General features: G+C 42.3%; 1 protein-coding gene across 1 annotated transcript in view; it reads right to left on the reverse strand.

Annotated features, from left to right (window-relative positions):
- The window catches only part of NBAS (NBAS subunit of NRZ tethering complex), a 229,246-nt gene that overhangs the window by 161,536 nt on the left and 41,243 nt on the right, over window positions 1-26,467 (reverse strand). The window contains exons 16-21 of the mRNA XM_063125180.1: window positions 26,039-26,164; window positions 24,528-24,679; window positions 22,486-22,623; window positions 19,733-19,811; window positions 18,373-18,477; window positions 16,776-16,912 (exon numbers count right to left, since the gene is read on the reverse strand). Coding sequence (XP_062981250.1) covers window positions 16,776-16,912; window positions 18,373-18,477; window positions 19,733-19,811; window positions 22,486-22,623; window positions 24,528-24,679; window positions 26,039-26,164 — 737 coding nt within the window. The remainder of the gene's footprint in view (window positions 1-16,775; window positions 16,913-18,372; window positions 18,478-19,732; window positions 19,812-22,485; window positions 22,624-24,527; window positions 24,680-26,038; window positions 26,165-26,467) is intronic.

The raw sequence follows: 26,467 nt of genomic DNA on the forward strand, positions 1-26,467 counted from the left end.
CACTGGTGTGGATCTCCATGTTTTTTCTGTGAATGGAACAGAGCTCACTTTCACAGAACAAGGCTTCTCGCTTCCCTCTTCCCTTTGCAGTCACCTGGGCACCTGAAGGTCTGCTGCTACGGACTGAAAACCCCTTGTGAATGGTATGGGATAGGATGTAAGCAGCTGCAAATGGAGGAAATCATCCCACCCCTAAGCTAGGGGTGCAGACTCTCAGGCCTGCAAGCCAAATCAAGCCCTCTGGTGGGAGGGAGCAAGATAGCAATGGCCCCTTTCCTCTGGCTGCACTGAGCGACTGCTGAATGTTTGGTGTTTCGTCAGCATTCGCATGGCTTTTTTCCCCATTCAAAATACTGGAAATGCCTATCCTAAGATTTAGTTACTCACAGTAAGCTAAAACAGGCTTGTATTTTCTGTATTTTGGTCCTGCCCCCTTTGCCTTTGACCTCACCCACCCTGAAATGTGGTCCTCAAAAGAGTTTCTCCAAAATGGAATTTGGTCTTCGGGCTGAAAGCATCTCAACACCCCTAGTCCTAGGTGAACAGAGGAGCAACTTAGGATCCAGGCCATTGATTTCCCCATGCTCCAGAAGCATTTAAAGGACAGGAATCATCTCACTAAATCCTATGTTATGGCAAACACAAATTCTCCAAGTGCCAGCCCTTCTCTGTGAGCCCCTGCCAAGGGAAGTGAGGCAGGTGGCTACCAGGAAGGCCTTCTCTGCTGTGACACCCCAACTGTAGAATGAGCTCCCTAGAGAGGTTCTCCTGACACCTATGTCATACTTTTTTCGACGCCAGGTGAAGACTTATTTTCCAAGTATTTTAACAGTTTACCATCTTAGTCTTTTAACTTTGCTGTTTTAAATCTCTATTTTAGATCTGTATTTGAAATCTCGGCACCGCTGCTCGGTTTTATTCTGGTTGTACTTCTATATTGTGGTTTTAAGTTGTATACTTTATGGTTTTAATTTTTGCGAACCGCCCAGACAGCTCCGTCTATTGGACAGTGCAGAAATGTAATAAATAAATAATAGCCAAAATGGCACCATCCAGCTGATATCACTCAGGAAGGTGATATCAGCTGGCTCAGGGAAACCCACCAAATTTACAGAAGTACAAAAAAACTTTAAGAAAATGAACACACTGGCAAGAGGGGAGGGGATCCAAAACAGCCCAATGATGAATGAGCAGGGTCAGCGGGCACTAAATTTTGGCTGATTGGGGTGGGGTGGAATAGATGGAAGACTGTCCAACTGCTCTTCTTAACTGTCCGACAAAATGTGTGCTTTGGGAAGACAAACCCGAACAAAAACAAAAAACGAGGATAAATTAAAGTGGCAATGAGAAAAAGGTAGCTTACATGTTTCCTTGATTTTTGAACACCTGATCTCATGTTGCATAACTCAGTAACCTTTACAATTATGTTCTCAAAACATCTGAATATTTTGTTTAAGAAAACCAGGAAATCAAACATCTTTTTTTTAGCCCACTTGACATGTGCATTATCCCTCTGAGTTCTAAAACTATTAGTCGCCCTTTCTGTAGTCTTTGGAATGAAGCTGTTAAGAATTTGCTCTTATCTTTTAATGAAGGCAAGGAGCCACTAAGTCAAAACGAAGCCCACAACATTATTGCACATCACATTTATAAGCCAACGGAGGCCAAGCTTTTGCCTCACCAAAAGGAACTGGAGTTCTTTAAAACAAGGCATTTTTCTTCCTCCCTGTAAAGAGGTAATTTAATAGTCTGCCCTTGAGGGGATTGAAGCTTCAAATAGTCAAGGATGTCCTATCAGTGCCAGAAAGAGAGAAAATTATGCTGCCTAAAATTAACCACAATATTCCCAAGTGCCAACGAAGGAGCCTATCAAAGAGTGCATTACACACAGCTTGAGCCCTTGAAAGCTAGAAAAGTCTCTCAAACACAAAACATCCTTCATCGTGACTATTTATTTATTGTTTCCTCTAGATGCTTTGCAATCTTAAGAAAAATTACATCGCCGAGCTCCAAAACTCCCATGCATTGTGTATTAGAGCTTTAAAGATAGTTCCTAGGAATTGGACGTTTTTTCACCTCTGCCCAGGCTTTGAAATGCAATGCTAGAAGAAGGAATGTGAAATCATTTTTCAGCTATCAGTACACTACCCAAGGCAATCCTACTATGGTAAAGAGAATCTACACATGGATTTAAAAAACCCCATCAAAATCACAAGTTTTAAATGAAAAATGTTTTACATCTACATATACAATGATGTGTGTGTGTGTGTGTGTGTCTGTGCGTATACACACACACACCTACCATACACATATCAATGGCCCCGTTCAGAAGACACCTTAAACCACAGCTTTAACCATGGTGAATAAGGCTTTCTGGCTTAACCACCGGGGTTAAAGCTGTGGTTTAAGTTGTCTTCTGAACACAGCCATATGATAAATAATGTGCCAGAGAGCTGGAATTGACAGTTCCCACAAGTATGCTTATTCTGCATCATGTAGAAAGTAGCCTTAAGATACAGACAAAAATAAATAATCGCAGGAACTCAGACCATGGGCCATCTAGCCCAGTACTGTTGACACTCACAGCCAGTTGCATCACTCCAGGGTTTCAGGTGGGATCCTTCTCCTCGCTCTACCTGAGGAAGCTGAGGATGGAACCTGGGACCTGCTGTATGCAAAGCATGTGCTCTATCACACTGAGCTATGGCCTGTCATCTCCAACTAGGCCTGATCATAAGACACACACGCCACATCACAACCTACCTCATTCAGCAGGGCCCCCAACTCTCTCTGAGCATTTGGGGAAGGGGCTTGAGAAGGTAATGGGAAAGTCTACTTCCCCCCACCACATTGCATGTGGCTAAAAGCTTAATTCAACTCTACATAATTCTTATTGACAAACCCTGCTCCAACTATCCATGTTCATGCCCCCCCTTTCTGATTCATAGTTTCTTGTTCAAGGGACTACCTGTCTCTTTGAACTGAGTCCAAGTTCAAATAATACCAACCACCACCATCTTCAAATAGGAATTATCTATTTTCCACAGATCTCAAATGCTAGGCTTCACCAAGGTATGCATTTTCCTAGAGGCAAACCACTAAGGGTATAATCTTCTGCATGTTCAGGCAGAAATAACTTCCAGAACTCCCAACATCCCCCAGCCAGCATGGGGAATGCTGGGAACTGTAGAACATTTTTCTGTCTGAACATGCATAGGGTTGCACCCAAAGTTCCTTTTTAAGCTTGATACTTATTTTGCTGCTCAGAGTTTTCTACTGATCATACGGCACAGACAGGGTTGAGTCTTTGACAGAAGAGTGCTATCATGTCTCCCCTCAATCTTCTCTTCTCCAGGCTAAACATGCCCAGTTCTTTCAGTCTCTCTTCATAGGGCTTTGTTTCCAGACCCCTGATCATCCTGGTTGCCCTCCTCTGAACACGCTCCAACTTGTCTGCGTCCTTCTTGAATTGTGGAGCCCAGAACTGGACGCAATACTCTGGATGAGGCCTAACCAGGGCTGAATAGAGAGGAACCAGTACCTCACGTGATTTGGAAGCCATACTTCTGTTAATGCAGCCCAAAATAGCATTGGCCTTTCTTGCAGCCATATCGCACTGTTGGCTCATATTCAGCTTGCAATCTACAACAATTCCAAGATCCTTCTCGTTTGCAGTATTGCTGAGCCAAGTATCCCCCATCTTGTAACTGTGCATTTGGTTTCTATTTCCTAAATGTAGAACTTGGCATTTATCCCTATTAAATTTCATCCTGTTGTTTTCAGCCCAGCACTCAAGCCTATCAAGATCATATGGTTAAGAAACAATGCTGATGAGCTAACTGGACTTCCCACTCAATCCCAACCATGTATACACAGAAGTAAATGCAGCTCATTTCAAGTAAATGTGCTTTGGACAGCTATGAATATTAATCATCTCCAAAGTTAGAACTGTTAGATCCTAGCAGCTATGCATGTACACTATAAGAAAGATGCTTCAACACAGCATTCAGTGGCTACTTGAGTCTTCAGTGGTTTTGTCCTCATTTCTCCGAGATACACTATCTAGTTTTGTACAAACTGGACTTCCTCCCTCTCCCAAGCTTCTGTTAAAACAAATCCAAACAAATATTTAACAAACACAGGTTGACAGACATCCATCCTCTTGATTTCCTGTGTTCAGGAGATTTCTTGGTTAATGGGAAGTTTCTGAGAAAACATTCTAAAATGCCTGGGTCATTTTGGGGGGTCATTTTCTATGAGGAAGAGATCAGAAAAATGTAAAGGCCATATCTAATGGTATCATTCTGCAAACTCAAATAGCGCTAGCAGAGCTCCACTGAATCTTTCCATTGCGCAAGTGATTGCCCATTATGCTTGTGCAGCTGGTTGCATAGCAGTTTGCACAAGCAGAACGTGCAATGGGATGTGCACAACGGTTATGTGAAATGGGTTGCACAAGACTTATGCACAACACATCGCACAAGCAGAATGCACAGTTGCTTGCGCAAATGCACATGCACAAACATATCTTTAGTTGTATTTTTCTCCTGCGGACAGTTCAGAACACAGTTTCCGCTTGTGCAATATCATTTGTGCTATCAGGATGACATAGTTGGATACTGCCCTAATTAACTTGCCATTCCATTAAGTTTGGTTCCTGCACATTTCTTAAAACCACCCTTTCCTAAGATAAACACATTATTTGACTCAACTGAAAATAAAATTACCCATTTTTATTTTAAGCAGAAACTCAGACATTCGCAGCTGTCAGCCTGTGCTGCTGTTTCCAAAAATCCCTGCTGTGCAAACTTTCACAACAGGGCCTTTGAAAGCAACTCTGCTCTCAGGGAAAGATTTATACAAAAGCAAATATACAGTCAAATATGGCATTTAAGAAGAAAGGCATCTTTAATTATAGGGCTGAGGCACTGAATACTTTAGAACATCAATAACATTTCAAAGCAGAGATGTATGAAAAAGGAAGTCATTCTGTGTGAGCAGGAATGTACCTGATGGGTAAAAACAACAACAACAAAAAACCAACCACAAATCACAGTCAATTGAATAGGATGAGATTCTGGCCACAAGCTTCAGAATTTAGTTTTGTTTGAATGTAAAACGAAACAGAGCAATTCTGTATTGTATAGATTAGGTTATATGAAATTGGGGGGGTGGGTGGAGTGGCTTATGAAATCCATTTTGTTTGGCAGTTAGTTGAGTTTTAGAATCCTGGGTTTAAGAATTTTGTTTAAAGGTGCCTTGCAATTAACAAAGGCAGCAGGCAGCCCAATTACCTAAGCGTGTTACATAGGCAGTGCAAACAACAGGTAGGCATCCAAATCCTAGCGAGCAAAACCTCTGAACCTTTCCTCAAACGATACACAGAATTGACAACCACCTGTTTTCTTGTCTCTCTAGAAGCCAGGCAGCTGGGAAGAATGTGCGCAGAGGGGTATGAACAGCCAGTTCATTTCAATGCACAGCCCAACTTCAGAAGAGAATGGGTCAAGCAACGCCACGAGAGCTCTCCAAGGAGTTGACTCCGGTGGCTCCATCCACACAAAGATCACTCCTCTATCCAGAGACCCTAAGTCGACTGAGCATGAGGGTGAAGGGAAGAAAACGCCGGGGTCCACGCCGAGTCTCATTTTGAACAAGCTTCAACAACCTCACCTGCACGCCCAATGCACCAACTATGTGGTCCCTGCCAGGTTTCTGTCCTCATTTGTTAATTAGCAGAATGGATTTAAAACAGACTTCACAATAAGGGGCTCACTACTGGGGTGAGGCCAACTATGGAAAGGTACAGCCTAAGAGGGAAAATCTGAGGATCTTTCAGTGAAGACAAGGGAACATATGTATGAATTGCTGTCTTAAAATGTGATTCCTCCCCCACTTTTACTGCAGCCGTAATGTGCTCTTCAGCAAAGTTACAGCTGTTAAGGGAGTCATTCATTTGGGTTTCCTGACTTTTGTGAGACTAATATGTTGGCTATAACGCAGCAATATTGTAGCTTAATGCATTAAAAACAAAAACAGGAAATTACAAGGCTTGGGCTGTGTGCATTTCTAATGTTGGTGAAGGGCATTATTTTCCAGGGAGATTACCTCTTAAATTCAAATGGCAATAATTCTCACAATAAACCAAGAGTTCCAATTGTCTCAGTTATAAAATAAAATAAAAAAGAATGTCCCTCTTGTCTGTGGATCTAAACATTATACACCCTTTTGCCAAAGTCCCCCTCTTTGAAATAGGAAGACATTCTAAGGAGAAGGGGAATATCGCAATTTATCTAAATAACAAATGCTGCCTTCTGGTGATGCCAAATAGCTCAGAAATATGACTATTATCAAGATGAAAGGTGAGAGGGAGAGAAGAATGCAGCTGGTGACAACAGGCTGACAGCCAAAGGATGTGGCGGGATAAGAGGTTGCTGGAAATTTATACTGACCTTGAACTCATATGAAGAGGCAAATACATTTCTCTCTTCCCCCACCACCACCCGCAAACAAATATTAGCATTTCATCTACTGTCAGCCGGTTTCTTCTGTTCTCCCATTCTCACCTTTATGGATTCTGCCATGCTGTTCCATATATCAAAAACAAAGGGTTCTATCCAATTGGTGTCCAAACACTGACAGAAGATCCAGCAGAGGCCTCTGTCAGTGGAATGGGGAGGGAAGCCATTTCTCCTGCGTACCACCCCACATGCCGCCTCCAATGCTGTTCTAAAGGTCCCCTAAGCCTCCTACGCAGATGGGGGTGGGGAGCTGCATCAGGAAGGTCAGAATCTGTAAGACCTCTTTGTTCCATAACCAGTATAAGACGGGCCGATCGGCAATCACTCAAGAGACAAGTAAATATATATGGAAATATTTACTCAGATCTTCACTGAGTAGTATTAACTAAACAAATGCAACTATACAGACCAAATACAAATACCTTCGCCATATAACACCATTAGCTACAAATATAGTGTTACAGTTATGAGGATAATTTCCATAATTCCTTCAACTGTTGTTGCTGGCCTCTACTGCTGAGTTTCACCATTCCTCACTGGCTGACGGCTGCTCTGGCCGCCCCTTTCTCTTTAACCGGCTTCACATAATCTTTGCTGTGGGAAACTTTCCTGATAAGCCCTTTGAAAGCAATGCTGCTCTCAGGGAAAGATTTACACAAAACCAAATATACAGTCACAGCGCCCACAGGCGAAATCTTGGAAATTCAAGCTGCAACTGCAGCTTATCATGTCATCCAAACCTGGCAAGGGGTGGGTTGTGCAAGGGTTAAACAACCCTCACATAACCCTAAAACAGGTCATGGGTTCTGTAAGGGTTGTTTAATCTGCTGGTTCAGACAATACAAGCCACGGTCGCAATCGAATATTCAAAATGGCATTAGCATGCGCTGTAGTCTGCCATGGCTTTAATAAGCCACGGTGGGCTGTTTGGTCATGTAAACAGCCCTTTTGCCTTTGTCTCTCTGCTGCTTTCTCTTGTCTTTCTCCTCGGCTGCTCTTCCTCCTTGGCCTTCTCTGCTACTCCTCCAACCATCTTTCTCTGTCTCCTCCACTACCTGCCAAGCTCCTACTGTCTCTTCTTAAAACTCACACCCAACTCTCTTTTCTCTCCATTCTATGCGCCTCCCCTTCTCACAGTTCATATTCCAGTGACCTTCGGAGTGTGCATTATAAATCGCCTCCCTCCCGGTTCACATAACAACCCATCATACAGAGCTTGCTAAACTCTTTAATCAAAGAAAAAAACAGAAATAAAAACATTCCCCTTCCCTCTAGTTGTACACCATGCGTATCATGGTTCATTCTAGAAAGCTTTGAGTAACCCAAGTGACAGCTCCTGTATATTCTGTAAAGCAAACACCCCATAGCAACATTTTGCTAGGGTGGAGACATGTTACAGGGCTTTCTTCTCAGTGGCAACCAGGCTGTGGAATTATTTACCTCATGGGATTTGGTTAGGTCCACCTGGGGTGCATTTAGATATCAAGTTAAGGCGCTTCTGTTTAAATCCCTGTTTCATCAGAGTCTCTTTGTTTTGCTTTGTCCTCTGGCTCTGAATTATGCTACGGTTTTAGTACTGTTCTGAGGCAGTTTAGATAATTTGAATTGTTCATTATTATTCTAATTGTTTTTGATACTCACTTGTTAGTGCCCTGAAGGTCACAGTGGGATGGGAAATGCAGGATATTTATTATTTTCTAATAAATAACAAAAAAAATTGCACAGGGTAAAACCAGTTTATAGAGAGAGACAGACAGAAGGTATCTCCACAAGCTAATTAGTTCTACAGATGAAAGGGAAGGACTGCTTATTTTAAAAAACTTGTTGGACATTCTCCACACTTTCTAGAATTCCTATATGGAAAATATTAATATTTTATATACATGTAGATCACAATATCATATATAACTTGTGGTGCGTATGGGTGTGCACAGCTGCACACTCGCATTTCCTGATGTTAAGGAGCAACACACCAGCAGGGCAGGGGCTACTACAGCCATGATTATAACTCTTTTCCTCTGTGCTTCCCTTGTGCCAAAAAGAATAGGGCCACAGGGCATGATAGGAAATTGCTGTGTCAAGCACTGGTCACAAATATTTACTTATTCATTTATTTATAAATTTTATAAATTTATAAATTTTGAAAAAGAAAGTAATTTGGATGAGGTGGGAGCCATCTGTGTTTCGGCAAATGTTTGAAACACCGTTCAAAGCTTGATTTTCAATCCAAAAAACCATCGTTATGAATATTTGGTGCATCTCTTTACAAAAGACTAGGTGGGTTCCTGGGGTTGGTTTTCGCAGAAGGGCCTTTGATCCAGCGGAAGCTCCCACTAACAGAAGGGAGAAGGGGCGATTTTTGCCTATTCCCCAACACCACCTCTCACCTGCAGGATCCTCCAACACTCTGAAACAGGTATCCGTGTTTTTATGTGTGTGGGTGTACAGAACTGCAAGGGAAAGAAGGAACCTCCCAGAGAACTTCGGCTATGGGGCAGTATACAAATGCAATAAAATAATAATAATAATAATAATAATAATAATAATAATAATAAGAAGAAGAAGAAGAAGAAGAAGAAGAAGAAGAAGAAGAAGAAGAAGAAGAAGTAGTAGTAGTAACAGGCTCTGCCCTCATTCCATTAGTGGACGCCAAGATTGCCTTTTCTGTGAGGGGAACTCTTTCCATGGGATCTTAGGATCCACCGTATATTATAGGGTAGAGAGCTATTGGGTGGTATAAAATTCAATAAATAAATAAATAAATAAAATTTTAAGCAGCCAGCAGGAGCACTTTCAAATTGCACCAAAGTTTGGGATACCTTCATTAGTAACAGGCCATGGTAAAGAGAGAGCAAGGACAACACTGTCTCAGAAATACAAAACCAAGCGTATTTTACATGCAATATCACTTTAAAGTATGCCAAGGAATGAAGCACACATTTATGAGTTAAGATTTTGATTAGGTCGTCTAATCGGCTTTTCACTTTTATATGAAAAAAGGAAATCACCTTATGCTTTTCGCAAGAATGACAAAGCTGGATGTACCGCTGTAATCTTATTTCTCTATTCACTACACAGCACACGAGTGCTCTCATATATAACAATACCACCTTCCAAGAACTAAAAATATGCTCTTTTTAAAAAGTCCCATAAACTTACTTTAAAAGACTCCAACACAATAAGAAGCAAGAAGCTATCATGGCCTGAATTAGGTAATATAAAATCGAATAAAAATCCTATAATTTAGGCTAGCAAATGCAACTTTCTCCAGAAGGTTAATAATCCTTTAAAGCATGTTATCTTTTAAAGGCTTTACACTCTTTCGGGAGAACTGAAAGGGAAATAAGGGTTTGGAAATAAGGATTTTATTCTGAGCCATTACAACACATTGCACCTATACCAGGTATAGGAGTAAAAATGCATTGATCCGATTTAAGGGAGACAGAATTTAAGGCCATGTCTGAACTAAGGGTAAGATTTCAAAATTTTATTTATTTATTTTATGTAAGTTTTTCAAAAAAGGAAAAGCAGGCAACCAGTGTAAACAAATGAATGTTTGAGATTGAGGAACTTTCCGTGCTCATTTGTTAAGGCTTATTCAGGGACTCCGTGGCTCCAGGACACCATAGGTAGAGAGGGGCTTGTAGGAAACATGTCCCTGCTCTTCCCTCATGTTCTCTGCTCATGCTTGAGGACTTGGAAGATGGGTCTTCTTTCATTTCCAGGGAAAGGGGCTTTGGCTGAAGGCAGAAGCAGTGCAAATCATCTTTGCTCCTTGGCTCTTAAGCAAAGCCAGTACAAAGGGAGAAGATTGAGGGGAGACATGACAGCACTCTTCTAATACTTGAAAGGTTGCCACACAGAGGAGGGCCAGGATCTCTTCTCGATCATCCCAGAGTGCAGGACCCAGAATAACGGGCTCAAGTTACAGGAAGCCAGATTCTGGCTGGACATCAGGAAAAAGTTCCTGACTGTTAGAGCAGTACGACAATGGAACCGATTACCTAGGGAGGTCGTGGGCATTCCCACACTAGAGGCATTCAAGAGGCAGCTGGACAGCCCTCTGTCAGGAATGCTTTAAGGTGGATTCCTGCATTTATCAGGGGGTTGGACATGATGGCCTTATAGGCCTCTTCCAACTCTACTATTCTATGAAATTACAAAAACACACAAAAAAACCACCTGGCAAAGAACACAGATTGAACTGTGAAAGTCATTTTGGCTCAGATCTTTTGTGGACTATTAGGGGAGCAGCAGTTGCACAACAAAATGCCCTTTGACAACACTACTCTCAGGTGCTCTCACTACAGCTGACCTTAATTGCAGAACCGCTGGCCAGCCTTGCAGACAGGACTGAGCAAACCTCATGGGCTCAAAGCCTACTGAATTACGCTCATGCAGATATCATTTCAGTCTACATTTTAACCCCTCACCTTATGTCCTGGGCTAGCCGTCCATGTTATGCATGGGGTGTTTTCTATACATTCACTCTACTGAATGTAAACCCTAAGCTGCCAATGAACAGCCCCTTGAAATTGCATAGGAAAATCTGTTCCCAAACAGATGGTTGTCCCCCACACCTTTCTTTATGGTACTATACTAGAAAGAGGGATCGGGGAACAAATAAAAAGAAAAGAAATGCTCAAGCAACTACGTGTCACACATTATCGCTTCTCCAGCCCATCCACTGTCACATCCTACCAATAGGATCCTATTTCCTTCAGGCCTAAGCCCAGGAGGGAAAGGGGAGAAAACCTCCTCTCACCCAGCCTACTCAACCAGATCTCAGATCTCTGCCTAGCATAACTGCTGTCATACTAGCTACCTTTTTCCTATGCAATATTAGAGTCCTCCCTTCCCCAACCCATCCTTGCTTTTCCCTAAAACTTTTGTTCACGTTACAGCAAGAAGAGTGCATTGGAACTCCCACCTGGGTTCAGCTGGGGGCATTTGCCAATACTGGTCTGCTGCAAACACTAATTTTTGGGAGGGAAGAAGGAAGCAGTTGTCTGCTATAAAAGGTAAACAATTCAGACTTCAATTCTGATTGATTCATTGGCTCCAAAGCCCATAAGAAGCAACAATTGTCCCTTTCTCTTCAATGGCAGGAATGTTTTGCTTCTAAAATTCTTTGTAAAGTCCTGTGGACATTGACACCACACGGTTCAGTGGTACAGCACATGCTTTGCATGCCAAAGCTCCCAGATATTCAGGTAAAGATGGGAAAGTCCCCTATTTGGAAACCAGGAAAGCCACTGCCGGTCAGTATAAAAACAGATGTAGATGGGCCAAGAGTTTGGCTCAGTGTTAGTCCTACTTAGGGTGGACCCAATGAAATGAATGGGACTTCAGGTAGTCAAGACTAACTTAAATCCCACTCATTTCAATGGGCCTTATCTAAGTAGGGCTAACAATATATGGCAAAGGTAAGTAATCTGGTGCCTGCCACATTTTTTTAAAAAAATTACAACTCCCATCAGTTCAAGCCAGCATGGACAATACTCAGGGATTATGGGTGCAAAACATCTGGTGGGCATCAGTTTACCTACCGCTGATATAAGGCAACTAAAGATACACAGGATGTGCAAAGCACTCCCCAATACTCAAGAGAGTGGCTACTAGTCCCGATCGCTCTATGCTACTTCCAGTATCAGAATCAGCATGTGTATATACACCAGTTGCTGGGGAACATGGGCAGAAGGGTGCTGTTGCACTCATTCCTGTTTCTGGGTTTCCCATGGGCAGCTAGTTGGGCACTGTGTGAACAGAATGCTCGTCTAGTTGGACCCATGGTCTGATCCTACATGGCTCTTCTTACGTTCTTAGAGTGGAGCAGCCCCTGCTTGGACAGAACCCGGTGCATACGTAACAGCCCAATGGAGCTTTGAGTCACATCTCATGTCTTTAGCTTCAAGAAACGTATCTACCTAATGCATCAGTAGTTTTAAATGGAACACATTGTACGAGTAAAGTAATTAAGCACCACCAGGTGTCGAATGTAAGACTACCGAGCCAGGTCGCCTTCAGAAGTGACCTTCCTCATTACTGCTGTCTCCCATAACTACTGTTGCGTAGTCTGATGCCACAGGAGGCTTTCATGACTGACACTGCAAGTGTATTCGTTCTTAACACTAACCTCTAATTAGGAATGGTCTGGGCAAGAGCCAGCTTTCTTTCCACCAAACTGTGCTAGGGCTGCCATCCATTTTAGGGAAAGGACTCGTTTTAGGGAAGCTGCAAGTATCACATTAGGATTGTACCTCCTAATGGTCATGAAGACCAAATCACAACGTTAAGCACAGTGAGGCTGATCAGTCCATTATTCCACCAAACGAAAACTAAAATCAGGCAGAGTCCTGCAATCTTAGAAAGATAAGTGGGGAAGCGCTATGACTCAGTAGTAGATAGCAGCTGCTCTGCATGCAGAAGGCCCCAGGTTCAATCCCCACCATCTCCAGTTAAGGCTGGGAAAACTCCTGCCTGGAACCCTGGAGAGCCATTACTGCCAGTCCGTGTCGACAATACTGGGCTAGGTAAACCAATGGCCTGAGTATTTGCCTGACCAACTCCACACTTGTGTGGCTGCAGGGTTTTACTCCAAGCCAGCTTATTTGTTATTCCATTGGTTCCCTTGCTACACTCTCCTCCCCCAGTCTATTAACCTCCCTATCAACTTGCTCACCATGGGGTTTGCCTATTTCTTGACCTAACTCTCCTCCAGATTGTTTGGTTCACAATCTGGCTCATTACCAATTTAGCCTCCACATTGACCCTCCTGTGGATTGGCTACAGCATCCCCTCCAATTCCATTCCCAATCCTGCTAGGACTCACCAACTTCTGATCACTTGGCTACTTACAGCCCATTACTGACAAAGGAACTACACAGACAGCAACAAGGTCATAAAGGAGAAAACAGAATGCATTCAGACAATCTTCTCTTAACTTAAGACAAGATATGAACAATCCTTTGCCCTGCTTATTCCTCCCTTTGCTTCAGCCAATAAGTTCTAATTGGCCATAGTTTCCCATTTTGTTCAAGCAAAGAAAGCATGTTTACTAGTTTCAGAATAAGCCAGGAGATATTAAACCAACTTTAAGCCATGTTTTAATATCCGAGCTTGTGTCCCAACTCAGACAAAACAGGAAACGATGACTGATTAGGCTTTGTGGTTTGCTTGCATGTGCCACAAAAGGCTACACGTGTGGGCAAAAGGCTCATTCATATTTTAGCTTATTAAGGCAAGATGTGATTGTCCAAATGCATAATTTATCCAGTCATCTTCTTCAGTGGCAAAATCAGGCACTAAATAAAGTTGAGGGGGGTTTCCCTGCAAAATGACAATATGCTGAAACACAAAAGGATTCCATGTTTCCCTCAAAACCATCCTTTAATGATAAAAATTTAACATTTTCTGATAATGCAGAGAGCTTTGAAGCTAATCCAGTTTGATTTATATGCTTCTAGCAAGGTGCTTCGAGTCTACTTCTGTAACTAATGGGAACATGAAGCAGCTACAAATAAAAGGTTTTTAATTATAGCTTAGTGTACTGCTTTCATGGAAGGATGTTTTGCACAAGTGCTTAAGGCTGCAATCCTATATCAACTTACTTGGGAGTAAGTCCCATTGAACTTACTGGGGCTTTCAAGCAGATCCACACAGGATTACCTTCACATTTTGAAGTAAAATGTTTCAGTCTGACTGAAATTCAAAAGATAAGTTTACGAAGACCTTTATTTTAAAATTTGTTTCAAGGTACTCAGTCTCTAGCAGATGATAATGGCAAGTGCCAAAGTCCCTCTGGTGTTTCTTAATGTCCCACCACCAAACAGGAAGCAGAAGTTCTCTGGGGACAAAGTGAGATCTAAACCTACATACTTCAAAGATGCACACGGAGGACAGATCGAAAATGTACAATTTATGAGGAAAGTTGGAAGGGAGATATGGAACAAAGTTCCATTCAAATCTACTTCAGGCTATATAAGTGAGAATGGATTAAAGGCAGTTCATTGATGGTATTTGTACCCATTAAAGCTACAAAAGATTATCAATCTCCTTATCACCTAAGTGCTGGAGAGGTGGCGATGAGATTAGTACATTACTATATATGCAGTAGACTTGCGCGATGGTTGAAAACTACTGGGAAATTAGTTTTTGAAGAGCTTAGCGCCATCTTAAATAGTTCTCTTACCTAATCCAAAACTCGCTTTAGTCAAAAATTTTGCGAACAACCTAAAGTGCATCCCCCAAACTGCTGCCCCCCAGATGTTTGATACACTAAAACTCCCAGCATTCTTTACGATTGGCTGTGGGGGCAGGGTTGATGGGAGTTGAAATTGAGAACATCTGGGAGGCATGAGAGGTTGGGGAAATCTGACCTACAGAAACTTTGGGGCTTTGCCATACTAGCCACAAGATTGGAAATGCCTTCACTTTGGAAAAGCCCAGGAGTGCAGAACCTCCAGCCCGTGGGCTGGATCTAGTCTGCCAGGCACCCCAATCCGGGTCGTGGAGCCTCTGGGGGTTGCTCCGGGGGGCAGGACTTGATCTCAAAGTCTTGCTCCCACTGTTAGGTCCAATCTCAGTTTGGAGATAATAGTGGGGATTTCTCTGCTGGTGCGCACCAGTAGTGGACCCCCGCTATTAACTCTGGTCTGAGACCAGAGATAACAGCAGGGTAGCGGAGGGTGGGAATTGTCTGTACCAGGGAGAAAGTCCACTTTCCGTGGCATGGGCCAAGTCCGGCCACCCCACATCCACCCATTCCTGCTGTTAGCTCCAATCTGAGGTAAGAGTGGGGATGGGGGCATCGCCGTCTCACACACACACCCCTTCCCCATTATGAGAAGGAGGCAGGGCGGACAAAGCCAGGTGAGTACTCTTTGCTCCTTCTTCGGAGAAGCAAAGGGGAGTCAGCTGCTACTCCTCTGACCACACCACCTCTTTCCTGCAATGAGGGATGGAGGTGGACTGGCCGAATAAGAAGCAGCTTGGCTTCACTGTGCATGTGGTTTCTCTCGTTACAAAAGGGCGTGTGCAGCAAAGCTTGGGATGGGAAACAAACGATGTCAGGTGAGTGAGGCGAGGCCCACAGAGCGAGAGGGGCTCATCTGCCTCCCACCCCCAAATCTGGTTCTGCACGCCTGCATTAACCAATGGTAGCAAAGACCCTGCAAATTAACTTCAACAGACAAGCCCACAAAACAAATTCATGCCTTCTTTGGGCAAATGCAAACAGCTTAACTGAGAATTGGTATCCATTCATCGCTTATGCCAACTCATATCCAGCTTGCCGACATGTTGCTAAATTTCATGAGTGGGTCTGGTTGCATGTTCCCTCCTTGCATAATTCTACTTCTACACCGGTATAATCCGATTTTTTCTACGTCCTGGACCCATTACTGTGCTTTTGCCCTTGGTGCTGTGTTTGTTATATTACCTCCTGCACCTCATGAACCATGCAATGTATATACGAATTCAGATCTACATTTGAGATGCTATAAATCAGGGATTCTAACAGACTGACAGCCAGTGTGTTGTAGTGGCTAAAGAATTGTACTGGGAGTCGGGAGACCCAGGCTCTATTCCCCACTTGGCCATGGAAACCCACTGAGTGACTTTGGACCAGTCACAGACTCTCAGCCCAGCCTACCTCACAGGGTTGCTGTTGTGAGGATAAAATGGAGAGGAGGAGGATTATGCATGCCACCTTGGGTTCCTTGGGTGAGGGGGAGGTGGGATATAAATGCAATAAATAAATAAATAAATAAATAAATAAATAAATAAATATTCTCAAAGTTGCCATCAGAGTGCTACAAAGACCTAGTCAAAGGCAATCAATTAATACACGGCGAGATAACCAATCAGCACAAGGCCAGTCATGGCAGAAAGTCTTGCTTGATGTATTGCAAATCAACCATAAATCTACCAGTAGATCCCAATCTTCCCTCTGCCTAGGAAGTGGGACTTACTTCCTGTTTGATTTCCAGATGATAACAACTAACAGAGCAAAATTTGGCTGGCAATGTATTTATTTGACGTTTCACTCTAGGATGTTTTATTTTATTCTTTTATTCAATCTCTCTCTCCCCTCTCCCCCATATATATATATATATATATAGAGAGAGAGAGAGAGAGAGAGAGGGAGGGAGGGAGGGAGAGAGATGCTAGTTGTCGTTTTTAGGGGTTAAATACGAACGTTTTCAAAAGAAAACAGTGTCATCGTGCACAGATTTGCAGCATGTATGCACTTACCGAGCCTCAGGCAGCAAAAAGGAATATTCATGAGGAGATGTGGTCTCTGGAAAATTAGAGAGAATTGCCAACCGATGTGGAAGCAAGTCTGATCCATGATACGTGAACAAAATTTCCATGGCTCTTACGTTGCTTTCCTGCACAAATAGTTCAGTTTTAATAATCAGGAAACAGCTTAGGGGCCTTTCTATTTAATAAGTAACCATTAGGGAATGCTGCATAATACTTTTTTTTTTCCGCCCTTAAAAATGCAAGTCAGTTTTTATACTATACACTCTCTTTATTTATGACAACTAATCCGGCAAACCTACGTCGTTCTTCTATTCCAAAAACTAAGAGTCTTTCATGAATGTTTTGAAACAAAAAACTATTTGGTTACCAAAAGGGTAGGGTAAAACTAGCACCAAATTACCCGTTACCTAAAAAGGAACCTCGTAGAGTTAGAACATAAGAAGAGCACTGCTGAAACAGACCAAAAGCTCATTTAGTCCAGGATTCTGTTCACACAGTGGCCAACCTGCTGCCAATCAGAAGCCCACAAGGAGGACGTGAGTGCAATAGACCCGTCTAGCTCCTATTCCCCAGAAACTGGTAGCGAGAGACACGCTACCTCTGATGCTGGAGGCATTAGATAGCCATCAGGATAGCCTTATCCCCCATGAATTTGTTTAATCCCTTTTTTCCCTCCCTCAAAATGCTAGAACCCAGTGGGGTCATCCCATGAAGCTGATTGGTGGGAGATCCAGGACAGATAAAAGGAAGTACGTCTTCACACAGCGCATAGTTAAATTATGGAACTCACTACCACAAGATGTAGTGATGGCCACCAATCTGGATGGCTTTAAAAGGGGGTTGGATAAATTCCTGGAGGCTAAGGCTATCAATGGCTAACTAGCCCTGATGGTTGTATGCTATCTCCAGTATTCGAGGTAATAAGCCTGTGTGCACCAGTTGCTGTGGAACATGGGCAGGAGGGTGCTGTTGCACCATGTCCTGCTTGTTCATCCCTGGCCGATGGCTGGTTAGTCACTGTGTGAACAGAGTGCTGGACTAGATGGACCCTTGGTCTGATCCAGCATGGCACTTATGTTCTTTTTAAAGCCATCCAAATTAGTAGCCATCACTACAGTTTAACTACGAAGAAGTACATCCTGTTATCTGTTCTAAACATACCACCAGAATACACTTCAGGGAACAGGCTGTGATTGGAATGGAAGGACCTGTGCAATTGTCACACTGACTATGGAACCCATTTTTTCTGGCAGATACTAAGTGCACAACCCTATGCATGCTTAGGCAAAGAAAAGTGCTACAATTTCCAGCGTTCTCCATCCATCCATGCCATTGAGTGCCATTTTCTTGGTGGAAAGGCACAGTACACATAAAATGAGATAAAATAAAGCTACAATCCCATACCCACTTACCTGGGAGTAAGCCCCATTCAATTCAGTGGAACTTACTTCTGAGCAGAGAAATATTGGATTGTGCTATAATTGTATAACTAGGATGCAATTCATATGATTGCAATATAAAATATTGATTAAAAAAATGAACAAATATGAAATCCTGTGTTAGGAATTTTCAAAGGAAGTTTTACCCGTGCATATGTTCTTGCAGAAAGAACAATGTTTTGATTTCGGAACTTCTTGAAGAACTCTGCATCATATCTCTGCTCAGCATCATGTGGCCCTCCAAGGATCTCCTGGGGAGAAAAAAAACACATTACAAAGTATTTCACAATGATACCCATTTCTCGGAGGCCCTCAACATATGCCACAGACAATATCCTCAAGCGATACCACAAAGCAAAAACAACTTTGCTGGCACACTCCCTACTTGTAGCCCAAAACGAAAGGAAACCCCAAATAGCACATGAAAAAAAGCCAAGGGCAAGGGGTGGAAACAGAGATATGTCTAGGAAATATTTATTTGTATATGCCAATGCCTTTCGGACTTATGAATGTCTTGATTTGTCGGCACTGCTTTGAAGAACGGCTTTTCTCAATTACTCATTGAGAGTTTATATACCTGACATTCTTCGGTAACTCACCATACATAGATCATTTTGCTCTGGAGAAAATTGAAACTCTTACTTGAGTAACTGTATCTATTTTTGTAATATAAAATACACTTCTTGGTCTTATTATGTTTTAATTATTTTGAGTTGTACTATATCTTATTGCAATGTATTCTAAAGTTTTTTGAAGTATATTGTAAGAGCATATATGATTTTCCAATTCCTTACTCTTGTAAATATTATATTATATTATATATTCTTTTAGATTGCCCTGAAGAAGATCTTCATAAGTCCGAAACGCGTTGACATATACAAATAAATATTTCCTAGACATATCTTTGTTTCCACCCCTTGCCTTTGGCTTTTTTTCACGTACACTCACCCTTTGGCCTGTGCAATGGGAAATGGATCAACTGGAAGGAAACACTGGGCCTGAACTGGAGGCAAAGCCCAGTCTCCATTACATGGGCCACTGCCTTCTGTAGGCTATCCACAATTTTAACAGCCCAAAGGTCGGCTATCATGCTGTACAGTTAAGACATGTGAAACAGGGTTCCATGCAAGTGGACACTTCATACACAGCTAAAAGTTTTGTATATTTTCACTCCACCTCTGGCTCATATAGACATGTGCATGCACACATACAAAGCCTAAGCAGGTTTTAAGTACAGGGGAGGATTTAAAATATGGTTTGTTGGGAGGAAGAAGGCCATGTGGGAGGAAAAAAAGATAAAGAGAAAATACACACAGCTGTACAAACAATAGGAATTTGCTGGTGCGCAGCCATGATGCTGCGTGCATAATTGTGCATAATAATTGAAGAGCTAACGAGACTAAAAATATGAAAACAAAACTATCAGACTAAAAGGTCTTGAAGCCACTATATAATAAGCCATAAGCCAACAAACGCAATACTTGGTTTAAGAACCATCATCCGCACCTCGTATGTTGCTAGCCGATCCAAATAGGTTAGTAGTTTCAACCTGCTTCGGCAAAGTTCTTTCTGTTCCAAAGTTAACCTGTTTTTCACGAAGGGAAAAAAGCAATGCTCATGTTTGCAAAGGTGACTAAACAAATAAATTACAAAACCCACAGTAGTCAGGGTACAATTTCAAATGAGAAAAACACTTATATAATTCCAAATATATAATTCCAATTCAGCTCTAGCTGTGCGACTTATGATTCATTGTGCCCGAGTGCACCATTGAGATGTACATTGAGATGTACATCCAACTGAAAGCCATGCAGTGCATAAAGAGGCAAAAGTGTCTTTTGTGGCATGGAACACCTTCTACCAAACTTACACCAGCTACAGCTTAGAATGTAAGCCTATGCGGCAGGGTCTTGCTATGTACTGTTTTACTCTGTACAGCACCATGTACATAGATGGTGCTATATAAATAAATAAATAATAATAATAATAATAATAATAATACAACCCTACCCGAATAGACACATCCTGGCTTCAGTGATCCATGCCATGATAACCTCTCATTTAGACTACTGCAATTCACTGTAGGTGGGGCTGCCCTCGAAGACAGTCCAGAATCTTCCGTGTCAGTACAAACTGACTGGAATTGGGCATTACGATCACATTATGCCAGTACAGAATCCTCTTCACTGGCACTCCGTTAGTTTCTGGGCCCAAGTCAAAGTGCTGGTGCTAATCTATCACAGTTAACCCTTCACAGTTTGGGGCTTCGGTAGCTCAAGAAGCATCTCTTCCCATAGATATTCCTATCTGGACCCTGAGGTAGTCATCGGAGGGTCTGCTCCAACTGCTCTCTCATCCTGAGGTATGGTGGGTCGTTACTGTTGTGGGCCAACCCCAGCACTGCAGTGGGGCTTATAATTTATAGCCAGAATCTCATCAGAAGTGGTCCGGAAGGGTTTTGGCTTATTCAGCCTGTGGAATGTCAGAATCAGTGTGAGCTTATCTCTGTCAATATTCTCAGAGGAAAACAAGTGAGAGTTAAGTTACTTCCATTCAGCTGCTAGCTTTGGCCTTGACAAGAAAGGAAGATCGCAACCTCTCTGTGAGAACCTTACAGGGGTTGGAAGTCTCACAAACTGACGTGTTGCCCCTGACAGGCAGAATGAAGATGCCCTGTTTGGGTAGTGGCCGTGTTGATAGGCAAAAATCCCTTGTCAGTTATAAGGAGGGATATCGCAGCCACACCTTCACTTTTAAGCAGATGCCCAGGCTTGGAGCCTTGGCTAGGAACACCCTCTCTGTTTGGATTTACTATCATCCAAGCCCCCTGAGGCACTTCACGTCGATTCTCCATCCAATTTGGACTATTGTCTCTTTGAACTTTGTATTGTTAAGAACTTGCCATAAAAAGTGCTGCTGTATTCTTGTTTGAGCTTGAATTCTTATTTGCTATGGATTTGGACCCATGTAGCATGGAGATAGCAAAGTGGACATTATGGTTGTCGAAACTGCTGCATTTGTGGGATTACTCCGGATGTACGCTTGAATCTGTCTCGACTCTTGGACTTGACAGGCTTTGACTCATGTAGCACGGAGGTCCAATGAAGATTTCAAGGCTAGACTAAACCTCTGCATGTGTGGATTTGTTTAGGTCTTTTGCTAGAGCCCTTGTCTTTGATTGCCTGGATAGCTTATACCAGGAATCATTCAAGCTCTTGCCCTGTATTTGGACACCCTTGTCTTGGACTGCCTGGGATGAATTATGCCAGGAGCTTCTTAAAGCCGTTGCCCCTGTATTCTGAGCCACAGAGATTGGAACAAGAAAACCAAGTTATCTGGATCTCTGACACAATTATATTTATAATGTTTTGGAATGACTTACAGAGCCTACAGCTAATTGTCACCAGCCTTATGACTTCTGAAGAATGCAACCATTAAGCTTTTACTGTGGGATTTGCTGCAATAAAGGAGTCTCACTGATTTAGGGTGTCCTGTGCCGGAATGCCAGAGTGTGTGCCTCAAGGATCGGGCCCACGGCAGCCACTCAGGATCAGGCCTTTTCTGTAGAAGCTCCCAGTTACGGAAGACCCTCGCCCAGAGAGGTTTGCCTAATGCCTGGCTTGGTTATACTTTCAGTGCTACGCAAAATCCTCTGATCGCTACAGTTATCCTGTTTTTTAAGTAGCTTTATCTTTATATTTTGCATGTTGGCTGGGAAATGCTGGGAGTTGTAGGGCTTTTTTCTATCTAAACATACATAGGAATTCACCCTTAATACTACTACTGACACCTGCTTCTAGCCTCTACTGCTTTTAATCGATTGTTTATTGTGCACTTTTTGCTTTTTAACATGAATTTTAGGATTTTATCTTTATTTTTTATTGCATGTCATTCTGGGACTTTTCAGCTGTAGGTGACTATTTTTTATTTATTTATTTAGAAATAATAAAATGAATAAATAAATGACTTTCATTTGGATGCACATTCTAAGTTTCAAACCAGGACGTATTTAAAAAATATCCTTCCCTTTGGGGGCAGTGTGTATAAATGACCAGCCATGGTTCACGGTTCACTTTTCATTTTGCTTCTTTTAAAAATCAATTTTAAGGTGTTTTATTCTGTTTTTTATTTTATTTTATTTGAATGGTATATAAATACCATTGGTATATAAATACCATTGGTATATAAATATTGTAAATCAATCAATCAATCAATTTAGTAATAGAACAAGAGGACACTGAGCCTGACATCTCATTTACTTGGAGAAGTTTACTGATTGCAGAAGTTCTTGATGCTTCACGGCTTCCCGCTCCTTCCTACTCTCTGCTTCTTCCTCCGGAGTTAAAAACTCTTCATAAAGTAGTTCATCAATGTCCACATCACCTGGCAAGATAAATCTGGAAGGAGAAAGGCAATCAATGAATGGAGAAATGGTTATTTGGTCAAGAGAAGGGGGTTTTCGAGCTACTTTTTAGATTACAACCATTTTTTTCCCAAAAGAAAAAAAGAACAGGAAATAGTACCCCACAAAAGTAAGTGTCTTAGGGTTTCACAAGTCTTTGCGCCCTTTTCAGCAGACGAAAGTTACCCTTCCTATTTCCCTCTTGAAATATACGCAATGATTTTCATTCGTTTAAGCTTAGCAATTATTAAAGCAACATGAAACATCTTGTACAAATAGATTGTACAAACAATGTTACAAATAGGCTTCCACAGAACATCTAAAGAAGCAAACCTTTTTAACAGAGCATTGTTGCTTGTACTCCGCATTTCATTGAACAAGCTTTCAAATATGTTTTATTAGAGTTGTAACGTTAAAGTCTATTAATCTGTTTAACTGATTAAAGATGTTTGACTAAATAGGTGTCCCCAATTAATCAGGACGCAGGTTTTTAAAAATAGAAATAAAAATTGACTGACATCCAACGTTGCACGAGTGGAGTAATGGGACTTCCCATCTCTCCCCTCTCCCTAGCAAGCTTTCTTGCCCCCACCCCACCCCCAATATGCTCCGGGGGGAGGGGGGGTCCCTCAACCATCAAGATCAGACAGGCAATGCAGTGGCAGTAGAAAGGAAGGAAAAGGTAGGATCCAGTACAACAGCAGGGTCCGTTCTGCTGGACAGACAGTTTGATGCAACCCGTTATTTGAATACAAATACTTGTAAAGGCTACAGATGGCAAAATGTCACCTTAAAAAAGAGAGACAGAGAAAGAGAGACCCTTCTCTCACAGAGAGTAGAAATGCGTTTTCTTTAAACAGTGCCTCTGATGATACACGCATGCATCAGCCAAATATAAAGAACTTACGTTTCTTGCTTTAGAACTACCTGTATTTCTTCGATTGAAAGACGCCATCGATTGTAAGACACACACTAATTTCAGTAGCAACAGAAAAAAAAAACCTAAGACACACCCACGATTCTAAGACGCACCCCATTTTTAGAGATGTTTATATGGGGAAAAAAGTGCGCCTTAGAATCGAAGAAATAGGGCATTGTTTGTACTCATATGCAAAATGTATACAAATTTAATTGCTAGATGAATTGGTAAAACCTTTGGCCAATCTTTAATCTACTGAAGAAAGTAGCAGTTAGGCATGTAGGCCTAATATGCCATAGCAAGGTCCATGGGGGCAGCCACTGATTCTCATGAGTATTTCTCTCTCCTATTTAGGACTTGACTTGTGACACATTTGTCAAAGGTGGCCGTGACTAGTTTAAAATTTCCCATTCAATCTTACAGGTTTCAGGCACGCCGTTGAATTTTAAACCTAAGAATTTTAATATGTTGTGATGGTTATTTTAATACTGTAATGGTTTTACATGCTCTTTTAACTAGTTTTATGTATTATATTGTATTGAATGTGGTTCCCCACCTCCATCCAGAGGGAAAGGCTGGTAAGAAATAAGTGTGTGTGTGTGTGTTTGTGTGTGTGTGTGTGTGTGTGTGTGTGTGTATATATATATATATATATATATATATTATTATTATTATTATTATTATTATACTTGGAATGGTCATTCCGAAAAGGGATTCTGCATGCGTCCACCTCTTCCTCCAAGCTGTAAATTCACTCTTTCAAAAGCATACAGGCTTGTAAAAGGGCCAGTTACATGTCAACTTCATTTTGCATGGGATCATGGCATGCAAATGCAACATGGGAAAGATCTGCATGTACTTGCTTTATATTAATCCATTACAATTTATCTTTTAATCAAGAGTGGTGGCTGTTTTTACAGTATTTGCTTAATATAGCCAGCAACGTAAGTGAGCAGAACTGTCAATCCATTCCCACTAACCTGCCACCATCTTCTCCTTTCCCTATGGCCACGAGAGCCTCCAGGTCAGTTCCTTTTAAGCCGTATTGCAGCAATTCTTTAGCGGCGTCCACATTCTCAGGGACTCTTTCCAGGCACTCATGAAGAACCCAAGACCGCTTATTAATTTTGCTCTGTTGCAAACAAAACAACGGGAAAAGGATATCATTCATGAGAGAATTCGAATGACCAAGCAAGGAAGTGCAGTTATATTCAGGAGGCCACGCGCAGCCTTATACGGAATCCACTTACACATTTGACCGTTCAGCTCCGTCTTCTTTACACTGTCTGGCAGCGACTCCCAAGGATTTCAGACAAGAGCCTTACTCAGCCCTGTACACCAGGGATTAAGCCTGGGACCTTCTGCCCTCCCACTGAGCTATGGTCCTTCCCAGAAAGATTACATTTAGAATTACCCTTTTCCATCTACCTCTAACTATGACTTGGAGATCAAACTCCACTGGACTGGCCCCCAGGGTTCACGAGATAGCCCTGCCTTCTTCCAATGGCCCTGGCCCTTTTTCCCCGAACCTCTGGTAGTTTGCTGGTTCCCTGGCTTTTATGCATTCTCTCTACCCCCTTCTAAAAGCTTGAAATTATTTATTTATTTTATATCTGGCTATTTTTCCTCCAAGGAACCCAAGGCGGCATACATAATCCTCCTCCTCACAACAACAACCCTGTGAGATAGGTTGGGGCTGAGAGTCTGTGACTGGCCCAAAGTCACCCAGTGGGTTTCCATGGCCAAGTGGGGACCAAAACCCTGATCTCCTGATTCCCAGGCCAACACCTTAGCCACTATACCACAATGCCTCTCCTAAGGCATAGTTACTGGAGGTAGGAACTTTAAGCTAAAATAGGCTGGGATTTTGGGGCCACCCTTTTTGCCCCGCCCCTTTTGCCTTCAGCCCCGCCCACCACTGGAACACGGCCCCCAAGAGCTTCTCTGAAATGGAATTCAGCCCTAAGGCTGGAAGAGGATCTGCACCCCTGGTGGTAAAGGGTCATTTTTTAAAGCCACGTTCAGACGTTTTGTTCAGACGACACACTAAGCCATGGTGGCTAAGCATTCTGAGCTAAACATTATGGCTTAGCGTGTCATGCGAACCATTCCTAACCATGGTGGCTCCGTAACCATGGTTTAAACATGCTCACTAACCATTTGCTGCAAAGGGGTTAGTGGCCTAACCATGGCTTAGCGTGTTGTCTGAACAGGCCCAATAAGTAACGTCAGTTACACAGGCCATTACAATGGCTCAGATCCAGAGATGTCTTGTGCAAACAGAAAGGCACTTCTCTTTGTGCAAGCCCCTCTGAGACATCCCAATTTCCCACTCCTACCGTAGACCCTCGTGCCCCATCATACACCATCCCAGAGGGTCTCTCAACCCTTAGGAACAGCTTTGTGGGGCAGACCCATTGCACAAGCAGAGTTCCACTTATCTATCTCTCAATCCAACCCATAAACACTACCTCCCCATAAAAAAACATACCAGATAATCCTGAATCGAAGCAATGCTAACAGCAGATTTCCTCCACTGCCTCTGATAAACAAGGTCAGAATCAAGGTCATACGTTTGAGCTAGCGAGAGCGCTTCTCCGTATTCTTCATTATCAATCTAAAAACAAAGTATAGAGAAATTAAAGCAATCCATGTGGATCCATTACATGAGAGTCAATATACTATCAGAAAAACAGCATCTATCATTTTTCAATTTGAGACAAGAGATTTAGGTTTATTTGAAGTATCAGTAAAAGCACGCTCCAACCATATATAATCCTTGGCGAGAGAGCTCCCCAAGTCAAAACAAAATTGAGTGATATTAAGTCTATATATAATAGGCAACGGGATACATTGCAACCAATATATAATAATAGGTGCCCATGACACTAAATTTTACAGAGCAATCACATGGCAATGG

The sequence above is a fragment of the Elgaria multicarinata genome, chromosome 4 (genome assembly GCF_023053635.1).
Source record: "Elgaria multicarinata webbii isolate HBS135686 ecotype San Diego chromosome 4, rElgMul1.1.pri, whole genome shotgun sequence".
NCBI lineage: Eukaryota > Metazoa > Chordata > Lepidosauria > Squamata > Anguidae > Elgaria > Elgaria multicarinata.